This window comes from Mustelus asterias, chromosome 18 (genome assembly GCF_964213995.1).
Source record: "Mustelus asterias chromosome 18, sMusAst1.hap1.1, whole genome shotgun sequence".
NCBI classification, from domain to species: Eukaryota; Metazoa; Chordata; class Chondrichthyes; order Carcharhiniformes; family Triakidae; genus Mustelus; species Mustelus asterias.
In genome coordinates this window covers 68,799,462-68,822,491 of record NC_135818.1, presented here as the reverse complement: position 1 = coordinate 68,822,491, position 23,030 = coordinate 68,799,462, and the positions used below count along the sequence as shown (strand labels likewise).

Genomic DNA, 23,030 nt, shown 5'->3' with positions numbered 1-23,030 from the left:
CAGGCCCTATCCCCATAACCCCACGTATTTACCCTGCTAGTCCCCCTGACACCTGGAGGAAACCCACGCAGACACAGGGAGAACGTGCACACTGCACATAGAGAGTGAGCCGAGATCGGAATTGAACCCGGGTCCCTGACGCTGTGAGGCAGCAGTGCTAACCACTGTGCCACCGTGCCGCCCAAGTAGAAAAATGTATTTCATCTTTCAAACACAGAATTTTTTTTAAAAACACGAGTGAGTTTTGTCCAGTAAAGTTTACAAAAAAAAGCTACACTGCCTTGACTGACATTTCCTTTTCAATGAAGCTATGCTGCAAATGGTTTGTTACAGAGGGCAGAGAAACTGAATTTTATGCTAATGAAGTGGTTCTGCAAATCAAGGGATTGTGGCCAGTCCACTAGTGGCCAGCTTCTGTTTTTGATACATCACTGACTGTGGTGATGTGGCCATCACATCTTCTCCTCTTGTTTTCCATATGTAATGTTAGCTCTAGTGTTACCATCACACTCAGTCTAGATCAAAACTGTGATCGAATTTACCACTGGGTTAAATGCAAACACTTGTTAATGATGCTCTCTTAAGAGCTCTCCTTGAAGAAAAAAGGGGAACATACATCGTTTTATTTTCTATTGCATTCTTAGATCATTGACACTTCAGGAAATCTGTTTCCCCATTGGAGATTTGACATGGGATGTGTTACATGGAGCAGTGGTGTCCAATTGGTTATATTCATGGAATCCCAGGCTGCTTGTAACTTTCGAAGCCGAGGTTACATGTATATATGAGGCTGTAGTTCTTGCATTATTTGAAGGAACTGCTCCTTACTTCATGGCTACATTTAGCCCACCCTCCTGATCTTTTCCCCTCTCTGGTGCGGAGGAAGGTGGGACTGTTGGAGGACCTCTTGTGGGTCTGTTACTGGTCTTGGTGAAGGAGGAGGCGATGGTCTAGTGGTATTAGGCGGCATGATGGCACAGTGATTAGCACTGCTGCCTCAGGGCACCAGGGACCTGGGTTCGATTCCCAGCTTACATAGGAACATAGGAATTAGGAGCGAGAGTAGGCAATTCCGTCCTTCGAGCCTGCTCCGCCATTCTATATGATCATGGCTGATCTCCATTTCATCCTAACTCCACTTCCCTGCCTTTTCCCCATAGCCCTTTATCCAGCTTTTGATCAAATATTTATCTATCTCTTTCTTGAATCTATTGATTGATTCTGCGTCCACTGCACTCTGGGGCAGTGAGTTCCATAGATTCATAACCCTCTGTGAGAAGTAGCTTCTCCTTATCTCTGTCTTGAACCTTGAACTATGACCTATTGTCCTCGACTGTTCTAGAAGGGGGAACATTTGGTTAACATTTACTTTATCAATCCCATTGAGTGTTTTATATACCTCAATCAAATCTCCCTCCATTCTTCTGTACTCCAGTGAGTACAAGCCCAATCTACTCAACCGCTCCTCATACGACAGCCCTTTCAAACCTGGAATCAATCCACTGAACCTCTTCTGAACCACCTCCAGTGCCACCACATCCTTCCTCAAAGTGACCAAAACTGAACACAATACTCCAAGTATGGTCTCATCAATGTCTTATAGAATTGCAACAACACTTCTCTACTTTTATACTACAGACCCTTTGCAATACATACCAAGGTTCCATTTGCCTCCCTTATAACATTCTGCACCTCCATACCCACTTTCTGAGACTCATGCACAAGGACACCCAGATCCCTCTGCACAGACGTCTTTTGAATCTGTTTCCCATTTAAATAGTCATTTGCCGTTTCATTTTTCCAGCCAAAATGGATAACCTCGCATTTATCCACATTAAACTCCATTTGCCGGATTCTGGCCCATTCCCCTAGCCTGTCAATATCCCTTTGTAAACTTTTTATCTCCTCATTTCCTCCACTTGGGTCACTGTCTGTGCAGAGTTTGCACGTTCTTCCTGTGGCTTGTGGATTTCCTCCGGGTGCTTTGGTTTCCTCCACAGTCTGAAAGATGTGCAGGTTAGGTGCATTGGCCATGCTGAAGTTGGTTTGCATTAAATGTTGGGTCAGATTATGGAATAAATGATAAACTTGGGAGGAAAAATAGACCATCTGGCGCCTCACACCTTGAACCAGATTCCCCCTTTTAAATAAACACTCAAGTCATGTGAAAAGAGAAAGGAAACTTATCGAAATAAATCAGAGTATTACTTTGATTTCTACGATGCACTCTGGTCCCTCCAATGCCCACTGACAATGGAACGTGTTAAGTGTACCCGAACAGGTGCCAAAGTGTGGCGACTAGGGGATTTTCACAGCAATTTCATTGCAGTGTTAATATAAGCCTACTTGCGACACTAATAAATAAACTTTAAACTTCATCGCTAGACTATTAATCCAGAAACCCAGCTGATGTTCTGGGGACACTGGTTCAAATCCCGCCATGGCAGATGGTGGAATTTGAATTCAATAAAAAAAATCTGGAATTAAGAATTTACTAATGACCATGATTGTTAATTGTCGAAAAAAGCCCATCTGGTTCACTAATGTCCTGTAGGTGAAGGAAATCTGCCATCCTTACCTGGTCTGGCCTATATGTGGCTCCAGAGCCACAGCAACGTGGTTGACTCTTAACTGCCCTCGGGCAACTGGGTATGGACAATAAATGCTGACCAGCCATCGACATCCATGTCCCACGAATGAATATTTTAAAAAAGGTGACCATTCACAGGTCAAGGCTGGCTACAGCCTGAGGGGCTGATTGCTGAGGCAGCCTACCTCTCATCTGTAGTTATGTCCACACCCAGGTAGCCTTTGATAAGGAGCACGCAATGTCTGCTAATACACTCGACACGTTCCATTGTCAGTGGGCATTGGAGGGACCAGAGTGCGTCGTAGAAATCAAAGTAATACTCTGATTTATTTCCATACGTTTTCTTTCTCTTTTCATATGACTTGGGTGTTTATTTTAAAGGGAGATTCTGGTTAAAGTTGTGAGGCGCCACATGTTCTATTTTTGCTCCAGGTTTATCATTTACTCCGTAATCTGCCCCAACATTTAATGCAAAGCAACTTCAGTGATCCATTTCTACCGTACTAGCATCACCTACTTCTGACATCAGACTGCCAATGACATTTCCAATTAGGCTACATGATGGTCAGTCAGGTGCTTTGACCACAAGAGGTTTGGTCCCCTCACAGAAGACAAAAGAGGCAAATACTGTTAAGACCAAAGTGGTTAGTTGGAATATTAGTAGAGTTTTATTATTTCCAAGTTATATCACAGTGGCCCCAGACTCGGGGCAATTAGGGATGGACACCAAATGCTTGCCTTGCCAGTGGTACCACCCATATCCCATGGAAGAATTTTTAAAAAACTATTAAATGTCTGACTAAATTACAAATATTAGAAGCGCCATGTGTACATTTTTGTTATTCTATATTTTTCAACCCAAAAACCCACAGAACAAGACATTTGGTGCAAGTACAATTTGGGATATGTCAAGGGAAAGTTGTGGATTCTGTGGGGGTTTTGTGATCTTGGGATTTGGACTGGGTCACTAAGAGTGACGGACATAGTGTTGACGGTTGACACAAACACCAGTCAGTAATAAAGGGGGTCATTTTCACCCTCAGCAGCAATGTGACAAGCAAATCCCCATTCTCAAAGAGCCCACGTCCCCCCCCGCACCAATTTGGGAACTCATCTGATTTTCTTCCCATTTGGGTCAACAAAATAAAATTGGCCGATTCCTCGAACAGACAGTTAATTTGATTGGCCACATGAGACGGTGAAGTTGAAAACTGCCCCACTCCCTCCCCACCTATGCAGAATTTCTATTCATAGAATTCCTATAGTGCAGAAGGGGGCCATTTGTCCCATCAAGTTTGCACCAAACGTCCAACAGAGCATCTTACCCACACCCGATCCCCGTAACCCCAAGTATTTACCCTGCTAATCCCCCCAATCTACACATCTTGGAACACTAGGGAGCAATTTAGCCCGGCCAATCAACCTAACCTACACATCTTTGGAATGTGGGAAGAACCCAGAGGAAAGCCACGCAGACACGGGGAGGACGTGCAAACTCCACACTGTCACCCAAGGCCGGAATTGAACCCTGGTCCCCGGCACTGTGAGGCAGCAGTGTTAACCACCGTGCCGTTAATCCAAAGGTACAGAAACAAAACATAATGGAAATGAGGAGTTCTAAAAATGATTACCAGCATTTCCAACCGCCATCGAATCGTAAATCAGCTTGCAGGCCTTGAGGAGATAGGTGACCTTTTTCTCTGGTGAATAAGCCTGGTGCATAGTGCTGATTTTTTGCTGTATTTTCTCCAATAGGTTGACCTCTGGCACGCTGGTGGACACTCCTAAATCCGTGGTGGTCGTGTTTTGCACGATCTGTTGGTTTTCCGTCAAAAGCTTCAGACTGCCGTTTTTGGCATGAATTTCCTTCAGTTGGCTGTCGATGTCGTCTTTCAAGGGTTTGAGAACACACTTGCACAAAGCTGCTTCCACAACAGCTTCTGAAGGAGAGAAGAAATCTGCTCCGTTAGTTAAGCAATACACATTGCAAAACAAATGACCACTGAAAAATTAATTTATAATTTAATTGACATCATTTGTGTCATGCAATATTTATTTTACACAGAGTTATATTTCAACCACATCTATTCTCTCCTGCTCCCGATAAGAGTCATAGGCCGGAATTTTATCGCCTCGCCCGCCACGGGAATCAGAGCGGGCAAGGGGTGGACCATGGAAAAGTCCATTGACCTCGGATGGTTTCGGGACGAGTGAGTCTGTAAAATCCCACCCAAAGAGTCATAGAGATATACAACATGGAAACAGGCCCTTCGGCCCAACTAGTCCATGCCAGCCAGATTTCCTAAACTGGACTAGTTTTATTTGCCTGCGATTGGCCCATAATCCCTCTAAACCTTTTCATGGCCAGTTCAGTCGTGGATCTTTTGAAAACCCATAAATTATTTTTAGTTTAAATAGTTTGGAATTAATGCTCAGAAAGATTGAAGAGGTGGGACCTTATTCTCTGGAGTTTTGAAGGGGTGGCACGGTGGCACAGTGGTTAGCACGACTGCCTCACAGCGCCAAGGACCTGGGTTCGATCCCCGGCTTGGATGACTGTCTGTGTGGAGTTTACACGTTCTCCCCGTGTCTGTGTGGGTTTCCTCCGAGCTCCGGCTTCCTCCCACACTCCAAAGATGTGTGAGTTAGGTGGATTGGCCATGATAAATTAGTGTCAGGGGGATTTGTAGGAGCAATACATAGCGTTACGGGAATAGGGCTTGGGTGGGATTGTTGTCAGTACAGACTTGATGGGCCGAATGGCCTCCTTTTGCACTGTAGGGATTTTATGATTCTAACTTCATATGTTAGAATGGACCAGGGAGTTGCTCTTACAAATTATGCAAGGTTAGAACTAGATTGGATGTTCAGAGGTTCTTCAGGTAACAGTGAATCCCTGGAATAGTTTGCCAGCTCATAAACTCAACACTGATTCACTGAATTGGACGGATGCCGAGATCACCTCATACAAGATCCAAGTACACCGAAACATTAGTCAGGGTCCGGGTGGCTCCCTGGGCTAGTTTTGGTCACCGAAAAGACTGAAGAGGAATTGCCCAAGAATTTTATTGCCCAATTGACCTGGGTTTTTTAAAAATCTGGTTTCCTCTCCCAGTGACTGCTTGGCTCTGGGTAGAATCATAGAATCTACGGTGCAGAAGGAGGCCATTTGTCCCATCGAGCCTGCATCGATAACAATCCCACCCAGGTCCTAACCCCACATGTTTACCTTCCTAATCCCCCTAACACAGAGGGGCAATTTAGCATGGCCAATCAACCTAATCTGCACATCTTTGGACTGTGGGAGAAAATCGGAGCACCCGGAGAGATCGTGCAAACTCCACACAGTCACCCGAGGTCGGAATTGAACCCAGGTCTCTGGCACTGTGAGGCAGCAGTGCTAACCACTGTGCCATCGAATGGGGAGCAGGTATATCACGAAGCAGCGTCATAACTGTGCAAGCCCTGCTGGCTTCGGAAACTTTTGTCTCCGTATCAGAAATAGTAGCTAAATAGCTTATGGCTCTGCTGTTCCTCAGTGGTGGCCTAAAGGAAAGCGAAGCATAGTTTACTGCTGATCTGAAGTGCTTGCTGGTTGTCCCTTAGCACACCAAGCTAAAAGGAATTGGTTGCCAACTCTGATGCCCACCTGCTCTGAGTGATCTTCCTTTATTAGCATCTGTCCAGAGAAATGATTTAGGAGTTGTGTCGGTGTCATTTACGTACAAAAGAAAGGCTCCTGCCTGAATCTGTCATCCCAGCAAATTCATGAGAAGCACAAAGGACCCAAAGATGTTTCAAACACCCAAAACCAGTTACTCAGGAGCATTGGGCTGATTCAATCTTTAATGTGGAAAGGTTTCTACTTTGACTAAGCAGGAATGTCTTGTCCAGACAGGATTAGTGGAAAGACTTCACACTCGAAAGCCAAAGAAGAGTTGACAGCAAAGCATTTGCAATTTGAGTAAGTAACTTCCAAAATGGCAATATATTCATTCGTTTTATTTTCACTCTAAGTCAATTCCTCAGAAGCAAATGCTTTAACTAGGAGTTTTAATAGAATAAGAATTTCTTCCAATAAGTGGCCATAAATTCACAGACTGTTACATAACAGGAAACAAGTTGTCCAGCCCATAATATGTGTGCTGTTGTGTTTCACCAGATGAGCCATTTACTGTAATTCCAATCTCCTGCATTCCATACCCCTTAATATCCCTCCAGCTATCTAATTCCCCTTTCAAAGGCTTTTGTGGATTCGGCCTCCACAACAGTTTGTGACGCAGAATTTAATCCTCTCACCCATTAAGGTGCAACAATTTTTTTCTAAACTCTCTCTCAGTCTTAGGTCCTAGCCCTATAAATTAGAAATGGCAAAAGCCAACCCTTACCCAGTTTTTCTTCTGATTGATAAGACGCATCTACCATTACGGTCAGCTCGGTACTTTGCAACAAGTAGCTTTTGAGCTGTGTCATCATCTGCCGAATCTCCTGCAGCATTTCCGTGCTGGAGGTATGGTTTCCCATCACTTCCAATGTGTAGGCTTTATAATCCTGCACCAGGCGACCAAAGTACGACTCCTTCTCCTGGGCCAGCTCCGTTATCTTCTTCTGAATCTTTCTGTCTGTCGAACGGAAAGCATTGAGAACGTTGCTCAGTGCCACGATTGACAATCTGCTTTTGGCCTTGTCCAGCATCATTGAGTGCCGGTGTCTCTTGGTTCGTGAGCGAGTGTTGACTGGATCTTGCTCTTCCTCCGTGCTGCTGGTCGAGTAGGAATCGGCTTCTGAAACAGGAGTCAGCACATTACCGTCGGGAGAGTACAACGACCCATCAGCTATTTTCAAATCCAGAAAGTTAGAGGATTGCACACATTCACTCTGGACTGAGGTGTTAGAGACATCTTCCGATTGATCCTTTATTGTGTCTAACCTATCGACCTTTGCCGCTTTATTTTGCTGACCTGTGCGAGGGTGTTCTTGTTTGATTTGCTCCTTGGCAATTTGGCTGGATCTTTTTTTTCTTGGAGGTGCTACAGGTGTAGACTGACATGTTTGCTCCGCCCTGGTCCTGTCTGAGGCACTGTTGCTAAGGCCATCATCAATATTCCGTGGTTTCTCAATCAACAAATCCTGGTGTTCATTCACAACAGGCTTGATGAAGGCTTCAACTGGCGGCTTAGCATTCCATGTATCATTGCCCTGTGCCGCTCCTTCAAGTTCTTTCCTTGCCTCCTGAGCCTGGCTGCTTGTAGGTGGCTTTTCCGGTGGACGGCGCCTCGGTGGAACTGGTGGGAATCTGTCACGGTTTTGAGTCGCCGCGTTACCCGTGTTGATTTCAATTTCTTTCCTCCCCTCGGACAAGTCGATTAAAATTTCCTGATCCCTTCTGAGGTTGATGTCCTCACTGTTTTTCTTGAATCCGCCGCCATGCAGCATGTGGTTCCCACCTCTGCAGCTGTCGGACAACGCAGCAACCAGCTCCGAGGGTTTCGGTCGGGGAGGGAGCGGGGGAGGCCGCCTCACTTTCAGATCCATGTTATGCGTGGAGTTTGAGTTTTGCTCTGCTGAGGGGGCAGTGCTGCAATATTCCTTTATAAACACAGGATTGACAAACCACAATTTGTCATTTCCTGCCGAAAACTCAATCTCACATGAGCATTGTTTCTTATCAGCCGGCAGACCAGGAGTCTTCTGAGGGCTATGAGTCTGATTATTAATGACGTTCAAATCTTTCAAAACTGCAAACGTTTCTTCTTGATATCTCTTGTTTATGTATGAATTCCAGAAATCTAACAGAGGACATAATAAGCAATAAGACGTTTCATTCAAAGACGTATAAGTCACTGCATAACAATCCATAGCCATGTACTCATAATATAACCTTGTACTGATTAGATACTAATGTGAATATGTGTAATTGTAAAATGAGTTATCCTTATATGAATGGATGTAAAGTTTTTCATTATGTTGATTGGCCATGCTCAATTGCCCCTTAGTGTCAGCGGGACTAGCCGGGTAAATACGTGGGGTTACGGAGATAGGGCCTGGGTGGGGTTGTTGTCAGTGCAGGCTTCATGGACAAAAATGGCCTCTTTCTGCAGTGTAAGGGATTCTATGATTATATTTTTCACAGTTTATATCTTTGAAAACCATAACAGATCTCGTTGCTGGTTTTGCAACATGTGAATTTTGAAACTGTTGAGTCGCACTTGACGGGACTGGGAATGGAAGAGTTGGGAACAGAGGTCAAAGGTCAGTGTCTTAATTTTCAACCTGTCAGTGGCAAATCAAATGAATTGGGCCGCTGACCTTTGAACTCAATTCTCCCCTCTGGACGTGGAGTCTGGCAGATTCAGAATGTGCAATTCTATTTCTTACATTTGTACACATTGCAACAATCCTCAATTTGATTGCACAATTGGTTTCCTATTTTGAACGTGTATTGGGGCGAATTTCTGTACTTTTCCCATTTGCCCACCTGAGCTTTAATGGACCGGGCAGAGTAAATTGCAGCAAATCTGTGCCATTGATGGCATTGTCCTGGGGTTTCTGCAGTTCTTCCACCGAGGTATGGTGGATGAGCAGAGAAATGTGTTATGTCTTGTGGTTCCGAAGTTTAAAATAATCAGTCTTTCAGGCACAAGTACTGGAGCTTACATCGAAATGTATTTCTCAGATTTCACCGCGTGCATTCGGTGCACAGAGTGTAGTACAGCATAAAAACAGAAAGTACTGGGAAAACTCAGCAGCATCTCTGGGAGAGGGAGAGACATCTAAGGAACTGTTAAAGAGCAGGAGAGCTGTCAAGGAACTGTCAAGACTGTTAAAGCTGTCAAAGGATACTAGGTTAGGTGGCATGGGGGTAAAGGGTGGTAGTATGGGTTGGCATGAGCTGCCAAACGATGCCAAAACATTGAATGTATTCAAGAGGCAGCTAGAGATAGCACTTGGGGCGAACGGGATCAAAGGTTATGGGGAGAAAGCAGGATTAGGCTATTGAATTGGACGATCAACCATGATCGTGATGAATGGCGGAGTAGCTCAAAGGGCCAAATGGCCTCCTCCTGCTCCTATCTTCTATGTTTCCATGTTTCTAAGAGCTGGCATTAAGCTGAGATGGTGGCTATAAAAGGGCTATGGGGATGTGGGAGACTTGGACGTATGAGGGGCCAGGAGTGGTGAGTGGGGTGCATGAGGTAACATGACTGGGGTATGGGCATTTTGTGGGTACTTGAGGGGTGAAGTTTGGAGGGCTGCTTAATCTTATTTTAAAGAATGTGGAAATGCCAGGGTGTGGAGATGCCGGCGTTGGACTGGGGTAAACACAGTAAGAAGTTTAACAACACCAGGTTAAAGTCCAACAGGTTTATTTGGAATTTGTGAACAGAATTCCCACTCACCTGAAGAAGGGGCTTGCAGCTCCGAAAGCTTGTGTGGCTTTTGCTACCAAATAAACCTGTTGGACTTTAACCTGGTGTTGTTAAACTTCTTACTGAAATGCCAGGGCACAGGGACAGGCCTTCCAATCAGCTTGCCTCCACACCTGGCAGCTCGGCATTTGTTCCGGGGGGTGGGAGGGCGGCAGGCCCGACTTCTAATCCAGCCTGCCCCCAGGAATGAAAATCCCAATTGTGAGTGGCCATTTGTAAAGGTCAGGTTAGCAGCGCCGGGAATTCTCCTGTTTCTCTGTGCTCCTGGTCCAGGAGTGAAAGTCTGGGCCAGAGTTAACACTTTGAGTCCAATATGACTCTACGTTGGATTGCAATTTCCAGTCAGGTCACATCTGAAACGTTGGGCAGAATTTTTCCCCCCAAAAAAGGTGTGATTTTACGACCTCATCCTGCCTGTCATTCGGCGAGGCAAAGCGGTAAGATTGCACAAGAGCCCAAAAAATTGAGTTCACACTTGGTTTCTCACCTCCCCCAATCTTACCGGCCCTATTCTGCTGCCCATATTTTGCTTTGCGCCTCTCACACTATTTTCCCAGCTCACCATGCCAATCGATGGGTATGATGGTGCCCGTTAACTCTATTTCTCTCTCCAGAGATGTTGCCAGACCTGCTGTTTTTATTTCAGATTTCCAGCATCTGCAGTATTTTGGTTTTATTACTTGACGAAAGCACAGTAGTGAGTAATGTGACATTTTGAATGTATAACTACACGTGACAAAGTTGCTGAATCACACTGGAATAATATAAAAATATAACAAAATTATTGCGCAAATTTACTCCTCATCTGTCTTTGGGAGTTCTTGAAAGCAGCATTCATGGAACCTGAAGGAGTCTCAGCATTAATGTCAAATACTTACATAGGATTAGGCTGGGTGTCTTCTTTTTTGACAGGCACATTCACGATGGGCCAAGTGGCCTCCTTGTGTACCGTAAAGCCTCAGAATAAAGGAACGCCCCTTTAGAATAGAGATGAGGAGGGGGACGGCAGGATGGCTCAGTGGTTAGCACTGCTGCCTCACAGCGCCAGGGACCCGGGTTCGATTCCCAGCTCGGGTCACTGTCTGTGTGGAATTTGCATGTTCTCTCCGTGTCTGCGTGGGTTTCCTCCGGGTGCTCCGGTTTCCTCCCACAGTCCAAAGATGTGCTGGTTAGGTGGATTGGCCATGCTAAATTGCCCCTTAGTATCAGGGGGACTAGCTAGGGTAATTGCATGGAGTTATGGGATTGGGCCTGGGTGGGATTGTGGTCGGTGCAGACTTGATGGGCCGAATGGCCTCCTTCTGCACTGTAGGGATTCTATGATTCTATGAATTTCTTCAGCCAGAGGGTGGAGAATCTGTGGAGTTCATTGCCACAGAAGGCTGTGGAGGCCAGGTCATTGAGTGTATTTAAGAGAGAAATGGATAGGTTCTTGATTGGTAAGGGGATAAAAGGTTATGGGGAAAAGGCGGGAGAATGGGCTTTAGAAACTTATCAGCAATGATTGAATGGTGGAGCAGACTTGATGGGCTGAATGGCCTAATTCTGCTCCTATATCTTATGGTAAATTTTCTATGATTAGAAATTAAATTGAATATTATTTTTTTCTAACTTCTTTTAACTGCGTGTTCTGAAAAATAGTATGTTGGCTCATACTGTGAGCCAATGATGCCACAGGGGACGAAATGGCTTGAATGTGTTACTGGAATCAATGAGGTAGTTAGTGGATTGTGGTGTTGTATTTAAATTGTCAGCGAGCATTGTTATTCAAGATGTCAAACATGGATTCACCAAACTTTCCTTTAGTCCATACCTATTCCCAGTTGTGAAACAACTTCCAGTTCTTCACAGTTTGCTGCTTCTGTTATTGCTTGGGGCAAAACCAGTGTCGAAGGTAGAATATCTCTACAAACACAAAGAGAAGGATACAGAGTAAGATCTTAAAAATGCACATCGTAAAGCTGAATGGCAAGTCTATGAACGGTTGCAAGATTTTATTTTATGAGCAAAGAAGGGGATAGGGAGCAGGAGGGGGGGGATAGGGAGTGGAGAAGTAGGAGGAGAATGGGATAGGGAATGGGGAAGGTGAAAGGGAGCGGGGAAGGGGACAGGGAGCGGAGGAGGGGATAGGGAGCAGGGAAGGGGACAGGGAGCGGGGGAGGGTACAGGGAGCGGGGAAGGGGACAGGGAGCGGGGGAGGGGATAGGGAGCAAGGGAGGGGACAGGGAGTGGGGGAGGGGATAGGGAGCGGAAGAGGGGACAGGGAACGGGGAAAGGGATAGGGAGCAGGGAAGGGGACGGGGAGAGGATAGGGAGCGGGGGGAGGGGATAGGGAGCGGGAGAGGGGATAGGGAGCGGGAGAGGGGACAGGGAGCGGGGGTGGGGACAGGGAGCGGGAGAGGGGACAGGGAGCAGGGGAGGGGACAGGGAGCAGGAGAGGGGATAGGGAGCGGGGAAGCGAACAGGGAGCAGGAGAGGTGATAGGGAGCGGGGGAGAGGATAGGGAGCGGGGGAGGGGATAGGGAGCGGGAGAGGGGACAGGGAGCAGGAGAGGGGACAGGGAGCGGGGGAGGGGACAGGGAGCGGGAGAGGGGACAGGGAGCGGGGGAGGAGAGAGGGAGCAGGAGAGGGGATAGGGAGCGGGGAAGCGGACAGGGAGCGGGAGTGGGGATAGGGAGCGGGGGAGAGGATAGGGAGCGGGGGAGAGGATAGGGAGCGGGGGTGGGGATAGGGAGCAGGAGAGGAAACAGGGAGTGGGGGAGGGGACAGGGCGCAAGAGAGGGTATAGGGAGCGAGAGAGGGGATGGGGAGTGGGAGAGGGGATGGGGAGCGGGGAAGCGGACAGGGAGCAGGAGAGGGAACAGTGAGCAGGGGAGGGGTCAGGGAGCAGGAGAGGAGACAGGGAGTGGGAGAGGGGAAAGAGAGCAGGAGAGGGGACAGGGAGCGGGGGTGGGGACAGGGAGCGGGAGAGGGGATAGGGAGCGGGGGAGGGGACAGGGAGCAGGAGAGGGGACAGGGAGCGGGGACAGGGAGTGGGAGAGGGGATAGGGAGCGGGGGAGGGGACAGGGAGAGGAGATAGGGAGTGGGGAAGGAGATAGGGAGCGGGAGAGGAGACAGGGAGCGGGAGAGATGACAGGGAGCGGGAGAGGGGATAGGGAGTGGGGAAGGAGATAGGGAGCGGGAGAGGGGACAGGGAGCGGGAGATGGGATAGGGAGCAGAGGAGGGGATAGGGAGCGGGGAAGCGGATTACAGGTGGTAAACCTCAAAGCCCTGAGCATGTTGGAAAGTAGGTGTCTTTGTACCTACGCTCCCCAAAGCTTTTTGCCATTGGAGTTTTACATTATTTCTTTACATAGAGCCTTTCATGTGTTACAAGAGAATCCAGAGTATTGCAGTCAGTGAAGTTCTTATGAAGAGTAGCCATTGTTGCATTGTTGGCAATCATGGCAGTCAATTTGTACATCACAAAGTTCTAAGAACAAACAATGAAATAAATAATAAGAAAATATAATTTTGGTTTTAATGATGGTGGCCAAGGGATAAATATTGACTTGGAGGACTCCTGGCTTCCTTTGAATGATACCACTGGGATCCTTCACAGTACCTGATAGAGTAGATGAAGCATTGGCTTAACATCTCAGCCTGAAGACAGCACCCCTGACAGTGCAGCTGCCCCTCAGTACTGTACTGCAGCATCAGCCTGCCCGATACGCTCAAGTCTCTGGAGAGGCAGTGGGAAGGGTAACCACTGTGGGAAGGCTCACACCAAATTCTATCACATGCATCCCAAATGTTTTCGAACAGAAGAGTTTCAGTGTGTATTGCCAGAACATGATTGTTAGTTCATCTTGGGAGAGATGTTATGAAGAGCTGGGGCTGTTTCTTATTTCTTGTTTTCCAACACACATCGGCGCTTTTGCATTATCACTGCTGATTCATCTGGCCTTTCACAAGTGAAAATGCTTTTAACCCTTTGGTGTCTATTGGACTTGTGTTACAGAACAATTGTTTCAACAAGTAAGTGAAACAACTTATCACTATCAAGTCTTACATTTGCCAGTCAGAAGTTGAATTCCTTGAGATGGCACGACATAATAATAAATGAACAGGTGTTCTCATTGTAATACAAATACAGTGAAACAAATAATTTTACAATCTCAATATTTTTGTCTTTTATCTCACTGCAGAATCCATAATTATTTTTTTTAAATTCGTTCACGGGACATGGGTGTCGCTGGCTGGCCAGCATTCCATCCCCAGTTGCCTGAGGGCAGTTGAGAGTCAACCACATTGCTGTAGATCTGGAGTCACATATAGGCCAGGCCAGGTAAGGAAGGCAGATTTCCTTCCCCTAAAGGACATTAGTGAACCAGATGGGTTTTACTGACAATCGACAATGACTTCACGGTCATCAGTAGATTCTTAATTCCAGATATTCTTTACTGAGTTCAAATTCCACTATCTGCTGTGGCGGGATTCGAACCCGGGTCCCCAGAACATCAGATGAGTTTCTGGATTAATAGTCTTGCAATAAGACCACTAGGCCATTGTCTCCCCGGATTATGTCAATTATATTAATTAAGGGAGAGATAGTTGCATTAAAAAAGAAGAATATTAGAAAAGGAATATTAGAAAAGAGGAGCGAGCAAGTGATCAAGGATAGAGCACGCTGATGATGTGGTTGAATGCACCAGTACACACTCGATGGACCGAGTGGTCTATTTATATGTCTAACCATACATGATTCCATTGAATTGATTTTTGGTCAGGGCCACAACAGACAGTCAGCATGGGTGAAGTCTGTCTCTCGCTCTCATGCAGCCGAGGCAACTCATCAATTGGTCAGGGGAGTGGGGGAAGCATCTGGCTCCCATGCAGAGCCTATTGATAACTGGAGACTGGAGGAGGGGTGGGGGAAGTGACAGAGGAGGCGCAAGAATATGAAGTTTTTTGCACTGCTCTTTTGAGAACCCTTCAATGTCATTTTTTAAAATTCATTCGTAGGACATGGGTGTCGCTGGCTGGCCAGCATTTATTGCCCATCACTTTGAACTGAGTGGCTTGCACGGCCATTTCAGAGGGCAGTTAAGAGTCAACCACATTACTGTGGCTCTGAAGTCACATGTAGGTCAGACCAGGTAATGACAGCAGATTTCCTTCCCTAAAGGACATTAGTGAGCCAGATGGGTTTTTCTGACAATCGGGTTTCATGGTCATCAGTAGATTCTAAATTCCAGATATTTTTTATTGAATTCAAATTCCAGCATCTGCCATGGCTGGATTCGAACCCAGGTCCCCAGAACATTAGCTGAGTTTCTGGATTAATAGTCCAGCGATAATACCATGAGGCCATTGCTTCCCCATGTTTATGTTGTTGGAAGTAAAAATTAGCAGGGCACGCACAAGGAACTCATTTGTACCTCAGGCTTACAATCAGGGCCCGAGAACATACAAACAAGGAACAGGAATGAGGCATTCAGCCCCTCGAGCCTGCTCCTCCAGTTAATAAGATCACGGCTGATCTGATAATAACCTCAACCCCACATTCCCATCTACCTATCCCCCCCTTGCTTACCAAGACTCTATTCACCCCTGCCTTAAAAATATTCAAAGACACTGCTTTTCCATTGCCTTTTCATGATGTGGAAATGCCATGCAACAATCGCCAGGCAGGAGTGTTCCCTTCCAGTCGGGGAACACTTCAGCAGTCAAAGGCATTTAGCCTCCCATCTTCGGGTAAGCGTTCTCCAAGGCGGCCTTCAAGAAACATGACAGCGCAGAATCGCCAAATAGAAACTGATAGCCAAGTTCCGCACACATGAGGACGGCCTCAAATGGGATCTTGGGTTCATGTCACACTACATGTAACCCCCACCATACTGCCTGGGTTTGCAAAATCCTACTAACTGTCCTGGCTTGAGACAATTCACAGCTCTTTAACCTGTGATTATCCCTCTGTCCACTCACACTGTTTGTACCTGTAAAAACTCGCATTCCAATCATTCTTCACATTCCAATCTGTAATTATCTTGTATTGTGTCTTTGCCTATATGTGCCATCTTTGTGAACCTACCTCCACTCACCTGATGAAGGAGCAGCGCTCCGAAAGCTCATGATTCCAAATAAATCTGTTGGACTTTAACCTGGTGTTGTGAGACTTCATCCATCGCTTTTTCAGGAAGAGAGTTCCAAAGACTCACGACCCTCTGAGGGTAAAAATTTCACCTCATCTCCAGTTTAAATGGGTCACCTCTTATTATTAAACAGTGACCTCCAGTTCTATATTTTTCCACAAGAGGAAACATCCTTTCTTTATCCACTCTTTCAAGACCCCTCAGGATCTTATATCTAGATTCATCATAGGACCTGTACTTGTACATTAGATGTGGTCACCTGCTTGAAAGAGAAGTGCTTCTGACTGCCCATTTCGAATCAATACCCAACAGGGTCATAAATGTCCTAACCTCATTGTTAGGCTGTTGCTAACCCATTTATACAAGCGACAGTACTTAAAATTGGCTCACATTGGGGCTCTGTACCAGAGTTGGCGCCTGGAACCAAATCTTTGACAGCAGAAATTCAATATGTAGGGAACACTGCTTCTTTGTACTGACCCTCAAATGGAGTCCAGCAGTACACACGCACATTAATAGGGAGAGCAGTGCTTGACTTCAGTACCATTCTCCTTGCAGCCTGAGCACTGACTAAGTGCCTTAATAGACTGCCCTTTATATTGGTTTTCATGTGCTAGTTTATTCTGAACTTGAGACTCCGTACTAAATAATGTGATATCATGCTGATAGCATCTCCCACCCCGCCAGGAGTATTTCACTCCGGTGGAGTTCAGGGTAGTTCCTGACGTTCGGGGAACTGGCAGGAGACCCCGCTGGAGTGAAGAGGGGGGCAATCAGGGCCCTCCAGGGGGTCGGGCGGCGGGTGATTACAGCGCTCCAGAATGGGACGAGGATTGGGGCTGGCCCGGGAATGCTTGTGCGGTGACCGGGCCGTGGGGGTGTCGCGAGTGGCAGCACTTCGGGGGTCCCGGACTGCCCAACGATCGGGCTGGCCAGCGAACTGCAGTCTAACAGATCGGAGCTACTGCCCATGCGCAGAGTTCCGGAACTGTCAGACTCTGGGGTGAATAGGCCCCGCCCCCGAGCTTTTAATGAGATTCACGATTGTGACCTCTGTATTGCACAGAGTGTGGGAGATTAGAGTGTGAACTCCTGCTGAAAATACAATCTTGAATTACACCAATTTTCCCCCAAATTCAGCACTTAGAATTTTTTTGGGAGAATCAGGCCTGTGGGGGGGGGGCTACTCTAAACCCCGCCGGAGCGAAATACCCCTGGCGGGGTGGGGGATGCTATCGGGCCCGGAGAATTCAGTCCCGGGCCCAATAATGACACTTAAATTACATGAAAAATAGTTTAAAATCACTTACCTGGTCTTCCCCGCCGGTTTCCAGTGTGGTTTCGACCGCGCATGCTCTCCGGCTGTGGGAGATGCGTATGTGTCCGGAACACATGCGCGAATCCCGTCAAATGGCCAACACGCGCATCTCCCAACCCAACGCGCCAAAAAATTAGCACGTCGCGATGGGAGAATCGGGCCCATTGTTCGTATTGTGTAAGTGTGAACACGAACATAAACTTACAAAGTGACTTGGTAGATTACTGAGTGGACAAAATCCAGACAGATAGATTTAATACAGGTAAATGTGAGCTCAACCACTTTCGATGAAAAAAATGGACCTGGTCTTTCTTTAAGTGGTCAAAAGTTAGGGACACTGGAGGCCCAAAGAGACTTAGCAGTCCAGATCTTTAAAATGTCAGATATAAAACATAATCAGAATGGCGAATGAGATGTTAGCCTTTGTAACTCGGGAGCCAGATTGTAAAGGGGAGGCAGTATTAGTGCAGCTATACAACACTCTGGTTAGTCAAAGGGCCAGAACCTTAAAATTAGAGCCAGAGCATTCAGAAGAGAAATGAGGAAACACTTCTAGATCCAAAAGGTGGCAGAGATGTGGAACACCCTTCAACAAAAAACACCAGACACTAGTACAGTGAAGCATTTTAAACCTGTAATGATAGCTTTTTGTAAGCCAAGGGCATTAAGGGTTATGGAGCTAAGAGAGGTGGACAGAGTTACTTATCAGCCATGATTCAGTGAGTGAAGGCTCAAGGGACTGAATAACCTACTTTTGTTCCTGTGTTCCCAACTGAGGCGAACACAGCATTCAAAAAATAGTTCAGGTGTCGGAGATTTCTCTTCCAGTGACAGTGATCCCTTGGAATCTATATAAGTCCCGGGATTAGAAAGATATTTTCCAGATATTATCCCCTGAAATAGTCCAAGGGTTTTTTTCCTGTAATTTTTTACTTCTCGCAGGAGATGACATGGCCACTGGTGTTCGCGGGGAATGAGTGGGGCAATGGTGTTAACTATGACAATACGCGGGTCATGCTTGATGGACCTGCTAAATTTTCTTGTCTGCCATTCTTTTGTCTGTTCATAATTCATCAACCTATGAAGTCGGAAGCGACATTGTGAGATTGTCAGTGAATATAGATAGGTTCTTGATTAATAAGGGATTGGGGTTATGGGGAAAAGGCAGGAGAATGGGGATGAGAAAAATATCAGCCATGATTGAATGGCGGAGCAGACTCGATGGGCTGAGTGGCCTAATTCTGCTCCTACGTCTTATGGTCTAGTTATCTAAATTGGAGTGACAATGATCCTTTGAGAGTTTTGCATCAGAATCGGCATGGTAGCACAGTGGTTAGCACTGCCGCTTCACACCTCCAGGGACCTGGGTTCGATTCCCAGCTTGGGTCACTGTCTGTGTGGAGTTTGCCCATTCTCCTCGTGTCTGCGTGGGTTTCCTCTGGGTGCTCCGGTTTCCTCCCACAGTCCAAAGATGTGCGGGTTAGGTTGATTGACCATGCTAAAATTGCCCCTTAGTGTCCTGGGATGCGTAGATTAGAGGGATTAGTGGGTAGAATATGTAGGGATATGGGGGTAGGGCCTGGGTGGGATTGTGGTCGGTGCAGACTCGATGGGCCGAATGGCCTCTCTCTGTATTGTAGTGTTTCTATGATTTCTATGAATATCACTCAAACCATTTTAACAGCTAATTACTATTTCGAGGTGTAGTTTAAAATGGAATGTTTAAACAATGCTAAAGTTTTTGAAAGCAAACAGGAATCATTCGCTACAGAGTCAGTGGGCTCGATTTTCACTAGTGGGCAGCTGATCAGCAGCAAGTATTAGTCAACCGGTCAATCCAGCAGAGGACAAGCTCCAGTGATCTTGAGGCTCTGGCCTCCCTTAAATTCACCAGGTGAGCCATGGACCACCTAAGAGGAGAAGGAATTTCTTTTTTTCCAATTCGTCTATAGGAATCGCACATCCCTATCCACAACGTTACTCTTCCTCTATTTAAGAGGAATTGGCAACAATAAATTCCAAGGAAAAGTTAACACCTTTCTAACAAAATCACCTCCTTAGGTTAAGATGCCAGTAATTTGAGATTCTACGTCTAAAGAAGTGATACCAACACTGAAATGCTGGTGGCCTCAAAGGGAGAATATTATGTTCTGTTTGGGTTATGCTGCATTTGGAAAGGTGAACTCAGTGATAAAGGTACAGTCGTACTCATATATCATGGTCTCTGCTGTAACACAAGTTATTCATTGTCAATATATGAACCAGATAAAATACCTCACTCTAGTAGAATCTTTGCCATAGATGTAGGGCTCCTACTAATCATAGCAGAAATGTTCTACAATCAATCTCAAACAGTGCATTGGCATTGACGTAAAATCCCTACGGCATCTATGACTAAAGCGTCTGCTGTAGATTTGCACTCAGTTGGAACTGGGCTCAGAGTATTCACGAAAGGGTAAAAATTGGGTCCACCCAGCTGCAAAAACGCAGGATAGAAATAGATGGCAAAATGAAGAAGATTTCTTTTCAATTGATAAAATAGTATCAAACACGCTACATATAGTTTTTGTTATACTATAGCAATAAATGTACTGGGATTCTACAGAACAAATGTTTAAAAACCTGTATTGTGGGCAGTGTTACATGAACTGAGTGGATCTGTCAAGCAGTGACTTACCTGCTCACACAATAGAACGCCACTAACTTGAAGATGTCCTCAAACACCAATAAGGAGCCATCCAAGTACATAACTGAAAGGGAAGAAGAAAAGAATCGAGAGCTTCATTATAACAGTGTTATATTGCTTGTAAAGAACTAGGAACTAATCGTTATGTTAGGGTAACTGCCGGGATGCTACATTTTACTCAGACATCTTAACAGACTTGCTGAGATTTTCCAGCATTTTCTGTTTTTGTTTCAGATTCCAGCATTCACAGTATTTTGCCTTTATGGCACATTCCACTCCTGCACTGGAGTCATGTGCCAAGCTCCAGTGTATCAATCTATCAGTCTACCATGCACACGGGGAACAGCAGGAAATATACTCCATGCAGCTCCAGCCTTTTGAGTTTAAACTGTGATTATTTTGAACTTCGGGGAACTAGAAGACATAACATAGTGACAATGGTTGACTGTGAGTAAAAACCCAAACATTTTCAATTAATTTAATACTGAATGAGATTGGAAAATCAACTTGACTTAGGGAGACTGAGAAAAAAAACAGAGGGAAAGATGGAATGGCCACCACCACAATAAACACACATGAACTAGGACGCTGACAATGTCACAGAGGCACACTGAGAAGTTTAAACTAAAGTGCGAGTTGACATTGAGTAGCTTTCTATAAAGACACCTATGTAGGGGAAAGGGTAAGCTTCATCATTTGTTAACCCTTTCAAGAGAGAAAGAATCCAAGTTGTTTAATAGCTGGGAACTGAGTGAAAATTACAGCAGAAACTAGGGCAACTTCTTTCGAAAAATTCACCACACATCTTCATCCAAAGTCAAATCTTTGGATTAGATGCTGAGAGGCTATTTCCCTTTCTGCGAGTGTCTAAAACCAGAGGGTATAATCTCAGAGTAAGGGGTCGCCCATTTAAGGCAGATATGAGGAGGAATTTCTTCTCTCAGGGAGTAGTGAATCTGTGGAATTCTATACCAGAGTGAGCTGTAGAGACTGGGTCGTTAAGTATGTTCAAGGTTGAGATAGACATTTTTAATCAGCAAGGGAATCAAAGGTGATGGGGAGGGAAGTGGAGTTGAGGATTATCATATCAGATTATCTCATTGAATGGTGGAAGGGGCTTGATGGGCTGAATGGCCTCCTTCTGCTCCTATATCTTATCTATCCATATGAATTTCAAAGCCTGAGTCAGGAATCAGGTGAGCCCATTGACAATTTCATAACAAGATTGAAAAATTCCAGAAAATGTCAATGAGCAGATGAAAGGCTGTTGGATCATTTGAGGTTCTGCACATGCTGATTGGAAAGGACAAACTCATAACATCGCAGACGGTAAATACTGCCACAGCACATGACGCCACGAGTAGACTGATAAAGAAGCTGATTACCCAAATAATTGGCATACAATTAAGTCAATAGAAAGACAGGGGGTTGTTGCAGTGCAACAGCAACAAATGAATGGACAGCAGACAAAGCGGAAGATGTGCAGGAGCTGCGGAACACTGCATAGAATCATAGAATCCCTACAGTGCAGAAGGAGGCCATTTGGCCCATCAAGTCTGCACCGACATGAATCCCACGCAGGCCCTATCCCCGTGACTCCACTTATTTACCCCGCTAGTCTCCCTGACACTAAGGAGCAATTTAGCATGGCCAATCCACCTAACCTGCACATCTTTTGGACTATGGGAGGAAACCGGGGAAAACCCACGCAGACACGGGGGGAATATGCAAATTCCACACAAACAGTCACCCGAGGTTGGAATTGAACCCTTGGTGCTGTGAGGCAGCAGTGCTAACCACGGTGCCACCGTGCCGCCCATGAGTTCACAGGCAGAAGGAAATGTCCCACACGTGAATTAAACTGCAAAGCTTGTGGAACCATTGGGAAAAGATGCGCAGAATAAAGAAAGAAGGTGATAAAGGAGTTATCAGAGACAGAGCAACAGGGTGAATGAGAAGTAACAAGATCCAAAATATCCATACCCTGACAGGTGACAGGCCCAATCAAGTGGGTGCGACAGGGGTAGAATAGAATAGAATAGAATAGAATCCCTACAGTGCAGAAGGAGGCCATTCGGCCCATCGAGTCTGCACCGACCACAATCCCACCCAGGCCCTACTCCCACATATTTTACCCGCTAAATCCCTCTAACCTACGCATCTCAGGACTCTAAGGGGCAATTTTTAACCTGGCCAATCAACCTAACCCACACATCTTTGGACTGTGGGAGGAAACCGGAGCACCCAGAGGAAACCCACACAGACACGAGGAGAATGTGCAAACTGCACACAGACAGTGACCCGAGCCGGGAATCGAACCCGGGACCCTGGAGCTGTGAAGCAGCAGTGCTAACCACTGTGCTACCGTGCCGCCCCAAGGTCTTGGCTGAAGAGCCACCACCTTGCTTCTTTTCAGGAAGGCCGACTGCATCTCGTTGTCACTCAGGCCAATAACAGGTCTTCCCAAGGATCAAGGACCCTGGAGGCAAGAAGTCTCACCCACCAAGAGCTGCTGGCCAATCAAAGGCTGGCAGCTCTTCTATACTCTGCAGCACAATTAGGGATGTAGATGTCAAAGACATTGAAAGAATGGCGTTTACATGAAAAATGTGTTCGGAGGACAGAAATAAGCAGCAGAAAGAGGAGCTGATAGCCACTAAAGTACTAGCCAGACAGTGGCATTCTGGGGAAGCTGATATCTTCACTCATAATCAAGAATGTTATCTCACAACTGCAGACTACTACTCAGTTCCCTTTATCGGAAGGTTAAAGATTTGAGAGTTACAACAATCATCTTAGCAGCACGAGCTGTGGTCGCTGAGAAAGAATAATGTGTGACAATGGAAGTCAATTTACTTCCAATACCCACA

General features: G+C 46.0%; 1 protein-coding gene across 2 annotated transcripts in view; it reads right to left on the bottom strand.

Annotated features, from left to right (window-relative positions):
- The window catches only part of rin3 (Ras and Rab interactor 3), a 96,965-nt gene that overhangs the window by 20,395 nt on the left and 53,540 nt on the right, over positions 1–23,030 (bottom strand). For both annotated transcript variants that reach the window (XM_078234251.1, XM_078234252.1), the window contains exons 4-7: positions 20,152–20,224; positions 11,834–11,925; positions 6,979–8,379; positions 4,222–4,530 (exon numbers count right to left, since the gene is read on the bottom strand). In XM_078234251.1, the coding sequence (XP_078090377.1) occupies positions 4,222–4,530; positions 6,979–8,379; positions 11,834–11,925; positions 20,152–20,224 (1,875 nt within the window). The remainder of the gene's footprint in view (positions 1–4,221; positions 4,531–6,978; positions 8,380–11,833; positions 11,926–20,151; positions 20,225–23,030) is intronic.